Raw genomic sequence first — 7,186 nt, 5'->3', positions numbered from 1 at the left:
CGGACTCCGTAGAAGAGCACCCACTCCCTCTGCAGATAAAAAGGTAACAGAAACACAACAATTGTTATTTTCAGGTCATTATACACTAATGAAAATATACCTGTGAATAAATGTCACACACTGGACCTTTAAATCTACATACTACATTACTAAAATTGTCAGACACAGCACTCTGATGATGATGATGTTGGAAAAGTGTAGAGGGATTTCAGATGCTGTCCGAAAAACACTTAATTTGAAGCATACTGTCCCTGTTAAAGTTGCAGGCACAATCAGACAATTTCTATAATAATGAAGCTTCTCGCAAGACAGTAGTTGCACATTGATTACAGAATGTTAGGTCATCTGGACATACTTGTAGTGGTTTCAGTGAGACTTGGAATCACTTGGAGGTCTAGACTCAAGATCGGGTTTGAGTAGAATCAGGTCGTCTGATGTTACATTCAGCTGTGGTGCAATTTCACATTCTTTTTTGTGTTCAGTTACAGTAGCTTCCAAAGGACATTGTTGAGCTAAGCAAAGGATGCTTTTTTTGTAATTAATTGTCATTATATTAGCCTTTTCTTGCTGCTGTAGTTATTATAACGTTTACACTTCTGCCTCAGGACCACATCTTACCATGCAGTGCATTGTAGCCTTTTGCTTTAACTGATATGGTACCCACTGCCGATTGTGAAAAGGAACTGATGAATAATAGTTGGAACAAATGAGCAAAACAGCTTTGAATGAGCCTGGTTCTTACAGACGCTGCCACCATGACAAAACAATTACTACATACCAAATCTTGTTGTAACATTTATCATAATGAGAAACTGAGCAAATATTTTTTGTGAAGAGTGCAGCAGCTGTGAATCATTTCCTTTTTTCAGCAATACAAAAAGATAAATAATTAAGTTACATGAAATGGCAGTTGCGTATGATCAACAGGCTATTTTTAAGTGTGTGAAGCTCAGTGATATAGGTAAATAAATTGGTAATTATATAATTGGAACATTTACCTTCAAAATACCACATAGGATTTTCTGTTACATTTTGTATTTGTTTTGTGTAGCATTTCTATGGAAGAACATTGCGGGAAAAATTGGAGATGTATCACATGATAGCACGAAAGGATCTCATAATTACGAGATATTTATCTCGTAATTATGAGATACTAAATCATAATCATAATCATCTTTTTTTCTACTTCTGTTAATTTCACTGTGGAGGATCATTAGATTCTGTCAAGAGTAAGTTAATCGTTTTGTTAACCAAGCGTAATGGCTTTAAAGTCTGCTAGCAATAACAACTGCTGTAGTGTCAACTGAATATTTATAATAAATGTTTCAATACACATATTTGGTGTGTCCTTGCTTTTATAAGCTGCCTGTCTTTGCTTTAATTCTCCACAAGAAGCTGAATTGGTTTAACTATATTGTTTATTACTATTACAATACTATATTATTGACACATCTTTGCATACTTGAGTAAAAGAACATTGTTGTCACATCTGTATTATGGGATTGCCAGTGAAAAGTAGTGGACAATCTATAGACACTGCTTATTTCATTACATTGCGGGGATATCTGTTTTATTTATTTATTTCTATGGTCCCTGTTTTCTTGTGTTTTGTATGACCACTGATGGCTTCAAGGTTCTACATCACACTTGTAGAAGTTGCATATTGGACCAGGGTTGACTTCAAAACTATTATTACTATGATGTCACAAATCATGCTCGTACGCCCTGCCCCTTGAAGTCAGATTTTCCACTTCTAGTTTCAGATTCTGCACATACATCATTCAAACATCACACTGTAGGAACAAGAAGAAACATTGATTTCTGACTGTTGGGTTCTGTACGAAAAATTAAAAAAATAGTAATTAAATCATATGAAGTATGAACTACTACGACTACTTCTAGGCCAACAAAAATATTATTTCTATTTACTATTTCACCAGAATTCTTTACTCATGGCAGTGTGAAGGGGTCCGCCACCCGTTGTAAAGGGCAGATGATGTTACAATTTCAAAAAAACCACATTAAGCTAAGGCAAAACAAGAAAAAAAATCAAAGTTGCAAACTTGCAGCAAGCTGCTAACTCCTTCCTCCCCCTACTCCAATGAATGGCATTTTACCTTTTCAGCCTTACCTAACTGGAACCTACCACCTGGCTAAACCAGAGCACACATCAAAGTCAAACAAAGCAATTAACAAAACTATTGCTGATTTTACAATTTACCTATAGGCACAAACATGAGCGCACCAAATTCACCAGAACATGACATGTGTGTGCCCAGCGTATAAAGCAGCTGATCTACCCCAAAAGGCATCACAAGCAGGACAACTGCAAAAACAAAAAAAACTAGGGTGAACCCCTTTCAATTATTATAATCCTATTGCTTGTGTTATTAATAACCTGATTGATAATTAAACATAACTGAGACCGAAATCAAATTAATCATTAAGCAGACACAAAGGACATGTAATGTTGGGGAAGAGAGCCTTGTGAAATGGGAGGAAAGTTTGTTGTTGGAAAATAAAATTAGCAGGAAATATAATTGAATACTTAACTGAGTACAACTGACATTGTAGAGACTTGGGGGTGGAGGGACTCTTATTTTTTAAAACTGGGTTATGGGAGTTCTTGCCCCTAACTTCCATGACATTTTCCTTAAAATCCTGCAGAAATAAACAGTTTTACTACAGTCATTCAGTCACAATGACATTTTATTTAACACAGGGTTGCTGAGCATGAATGCTCTTTCAGCCACACCTTGCGTCACACTCACACTGTTCCACTTTTTCACAACTGCCACTGAGTAGGTTGCTCAAGAGCAGCTCTGTGGGGGGTACTGAGGAAGAAGCAGGAACAATGTTGAAACAATAGTAGAATGGCTATTTAAAAATAACTAAATATAAATGGGGATCCAGTTAATTCCAAACAAAAAATAATTCCTTTGGTCTGTTAAAATTATATTGTGTAAGTTGTGAATTTATTTTACATACAAGGAAATAGCTATTGGTTCTTTTGTCTAGTTATTTATTATTAACCAAAATAGATACATTTGTTGATTAATTATCCATATTTGTAAATGTTTCGTTTAGAATGAAATATAATTGAATAGATTTTTATTATAATTTGCAAATTCTAGATCTAGATCAGATTAGACTAGATCCTCCATATCTTCACCCTCGTATTTTTGACTTACTTTGATTTACTTATGTATTTTATTTGCAAGTTTCAAGCAATTAGTAATGATACATATGACTTATATTATATATAATATATATTATTATTAGTCTCTCAACATTGAGAGACTAATAATAATATATAGTAACTCAAAATAATGAGAAACGTAAAATATTTACTTGAATCTCAAAAAACCTAAATATTTTGACTTACTAGCTCAAATACTGAGAAACTTTCTCAAAATAATAATGAGAAACGTTTGGTCACATTTGGATTGTATTTTATGGACGGTTTTCATGGTCAACTGTTTTTCCAGAGGAGCTTAAACGCAGCATTGCTGATGACGTCGCAGTAGGGAAATAAACATGGCGTCGGGACAGCAGTGGGTGTTGGTGGAAATGGTGCAAGCGTTTTATGAGGTAAGATTCTCCTCTTTACAACTCTATCTGGTAGGAACATTTCCTGACGCATCCAAGTAGATTACTGGTACGTTTAGCTACACGTTGGGGTTTTTAGTTTTGTCCTGGGCTGTTAACTGTAAACTTCTCAGTCAGGAAGTATCCGTGGCCCAGGGAAGGTGTTTGACAGACACTCGCACCCAATCGTCTGTCGGGTGTTAGCTAGCTGCTGCCTCCGGCGCTGTACCGGTAAACATGAGTAACAAGGAAGTTGACTGATCCTTGAAGTACTTTGGTTCGTCTGTAGCGCGCTACAAAAGTAGAAAAGCGTATCGAAACGGATTAATTGTACGAGTAAAGTTTAATGTAATGTAATTATTTATTTATGTCTTAAAGATTGGCGAGTTCAATTCATGTACCATAGAGTTGTACAGAAATATATTTAAGGATGTTTTAGTTCTTAAAACCTGTTCACTTGGTAGTTTATGTATCCTGTTTGATAGTACCACCTCTGTAGCCCAAACCACAATGTCTTACAGAGGTCACCTGTCTGCTTCATTTAAAATAAAGGTATTTAGCATTCTGTTCCCATGTTGTACCATGTCTGTTCCCAACCCCGGGGTCGTCTCCTTCTTGATTTTAAGGAGTGTAAAAAAAAAACCCAAAACATATAACTATATGATATTGTTAAAGGTTTAATTATTATTTAAGATCCAAGCTTTGAAGAGCAGAACACAAGCTATATTCACAGAGCCTTCACTCTGTGATAAACAGCCTCATCCTGCATTAGAGAAGTTCAAACAACCAGAGAGCAAATGGCACAAAAAGCTAATAAAACAAAAAAGAAGCCTATTAAGTATGTATGATTGTTAGAAATGATAAAAAATACATAATGCAGACAGAGAATTGTATAAAAATATCAGGAAAACTCCTCTCTGATGCAATAAGCACAGGAAATAATCTGCTCAAAATTCATCCAAATGCCTTGTTTTCCTCATTGTACAGTTCGTCAGTGATTCTCTGCTCTTGTTGTAATGCGTTGCATATAATTTGAAATATCCATAAAATATGTCACTTATAGTGTTTTTCCATCCCATCAAATCAGCTATTTTTCTTGAACCAGTTCCGTTTGAGATTCTTGGAGCTTTGGTGCTACCAAACAAACCAGCCCGCGTTTCCACCAGTTTTGAGTGGAACCATTGTAACCTGATGTCATCAACAGAGGGCCCACAATGCACGGTGACCTGTAGAATATGACACGCGTAGTTTGGTTCCCAAGGACAACCTATTTTGTTTTTTTGTTTTTTCAGCTGGGAACCAACTTTTCAGATTGCAAACCAATTTATTTTTGGTTGAAATGCTCCATACAGAGCTGGTTAACTCTTGGTGGAAAAGGCCTATACGTCAGGGGTTGTCAGTTCTAGTGCATTATCAGGGTTCCCAGTCTTTTCAAGAAATCATTTTCCAGGAGTTTTCTGGACCATACAGGACAGCACTTGCTCACAAATGGCCATATCATTTAACAGTAGGTCTACTGACAAATTTATCTTCAGTTTTATTGATGCAGGCTTTATGATACACTGCATTACTTAGCAGATCTTTCCACTCTCCAGTAAATTGTTTACAGTTTTCCTCTAACAGTAACTTTAATTTGGCCAAGTAACAGTTCAGATCTTCTCACCTAGTAGCCAATTAAAAGAATAAGTAGACTTTGTTGCACATAAAATGAACATGGCTCTGAGTGTATTTAATAACTACAACAACATTCCACTGGGCTTTTGTGACAATTCTGCTTGTGGCTCTGGAAAAAATAGACTTGATGGATTGCTGCAAGTTCCACATCTGGTACACCTGGTTTTAAGTGTCATACCATGCAGGTTATCCTACCAACAGTCAAGTTTCCAACAACATGTGTTAAATATTTCCAGGACAACATAGATTATTTCCAGAATATTTGGTAATTTTAACCAAATTCCAGGTGTTTCCATGACTGGAAACATAGTCTCTAAATATTAAGATTTTCCAGGACTTTTGGGAACCCTGATTGTGTGAGAAGAACTTTATTTCATAATACAGTTAACCAAAATAATCTTCATGTCCCTGTCTTCCTCAGGCTCCTGCTTATCACCTGATTCTGGAGGGGATCCTCATACTGTGGATCATCAGACTTCTGTTCTCTAAGACCTACAAACTCCATGAGACCTATAAACTGACAGAGAAGGTAAACTCAGCACAGCACAGTGAAAAACAAACAGTGTGTGTGTGTGTGTCACCCACCAAACAGCTGTCATGTGGTCCGTCCCGTGTTACAGGAGAAGGAGGACCTGATTGAGGAGTGGCAGCCAGAGCCTCTGGTTCCTCCTGTTTCCAAAGACCATCCCTCCCTCAACTATGATGTTGTCACAGGGTAAAACACACAGGACACCCCTCTGCTTTACTAGCTCCTTTTTAAATATTGGCTGAAGCTAAATGTCCACAAGACATTGTGGGTTCATTCAGGTGTGCTCACAGTCAGCTCACAGTTATAATACCTGGACTAAAAAGTTTTAAAATGAATAGCTAGCTAGTTACATCTGATAGCTTTTAGATTAGATTAGATTAGATTAGATTCAACATTATTGTAATTGCACAAGTACAGGTACTAGGCAACGAAATGTGTAAAATCATATGTATTACAGTAAGATAAGTATTTAAACACACTGTTTTCTATTACAGACCTCCCAGCCATAAAATCATAATCAATGGAAAAGAGTGCATTAACTTTGCATCCTTCAACTTCCTGGGTCTCCTCGACAATGAGCGGGTTAAGGTCAGTATTTGTTATTTAGGCCATTACTACCTGCAGTTTTAGGTTTTTTTTAAAGTGTTTCCTCCTTTTTACATATTGCCAATGAGCAAAAAGTATTTGTGTATGATCAAAACTTTTCTTCTTCTCATTGCAGGAAAAAGCTCTGGCATCACTGAAGAAATATGGTGTGGGCACATGTGGTCCAAGAGGCTTCTATGGAACTTTTGGTGAGTGAGAAATTCTTGTTTTTCACCGTCTGTTAACATTCCAACATCTGACATCCAGATAATTATATAGACTGTAGAAAAACGCAGTGGTTGTCTGCCATATGTTTCTATAGGTTTGCTCAAATCTGGATATTTGGGCTCTGGTATCTATCAAAGGAAAAGAACCTGAGCACAGCTGACAGGGATAGGTTGAGACCTGATTAATGCTGTTGCAGTTTTTTCTGCCACTGACAGACTAACATTGTTATTGTAAGTGTCTGACAACATTATGGAAAGTATCCAGCCAGGAAACAGCCCTATAATAGTTGTTGCTTGTCACAAGATTCCATAGACAAAAATGGTAATTTTACCTTGCAGATCATCGTAACATCATAAGAGACAGAAAGTGGACAAATTAATCTTTCCAACGTTCGAGCAATAACCGACTCTGGTTTGGTCAAAATAAATAAATCTTATTTGAGGACTAAAAAATGTGTGAAAAAAAGACAAATGTCAGTGGATTTGTCCTTAGCTCTGCTAGTACTTTAAGTGCTGTAAAGGAAATTCAAATGGTAAATGGACCTGTACTTGTATAGCATCTTTCTAGTCTTTCGACCACTCA

The 7,186-nt window shown here is 36.6% G+C and overlaps 1 protein-coding gene across 1 annotated transcript in view; it reads left to right on the top strand.

Moving 5' to 3' along the window:
* The first annotated feature begins 3,522 nt into the window (after positions 1-3,522).
* Positions 3,523-7,186, top strand: part of sptlc1 (serine palmitoyltransferase, long chain base subunit 1) — an 11,535-nt gene continuing 7,871 nt past the window's right edge. Inside the window, exons 1-5 of the mRNA XM_035667564.1 lie at positions 3,523-3,591; positions 5,684-5,791; positions 5,883-5,977; positions 6,286-6,379; positions 6,513-6,585. Of these exons, the coding sequence (XP_035523457.1) occupies positions 3,538-3,591; positions 5,684-5,791; positions 5,883-5,977; positions 6,286-6,379; positions 6,513-6,585 (424 nt within the window). The 5' untranslated portion in view covers positions 3,523-3,537. The remainder of the gene's footprint in view (positions 3,592-5,683; positions 5,792-5,882; positions 5,978-6,285; positions 6,380-6,512; positions 6,586-7,186) is intronic.

The sequence above is a fragment of the Morone saxatilis genome, unplaced genomic scaffold, assembly GCF_004916995.1.
Source record: "Morone saxatilis isolate NCDOM2014 unplaced genomic scaffold, NCSU_SB_2.0 Contig21, whole genome shotgun sequence".
In the NCBI taxonomy this organism is placed as follows: domain Eukaryota; kingdom Metazoa; phylum Chordata; class Actinopteri; family Moronidae; genus Morone; species Morone saxatilis.
The sequence above is the reverse complement of the archived record's forward strand: the minus strand, read 5'-3'. Positions and strand labels throughout refer to the sequence as shown.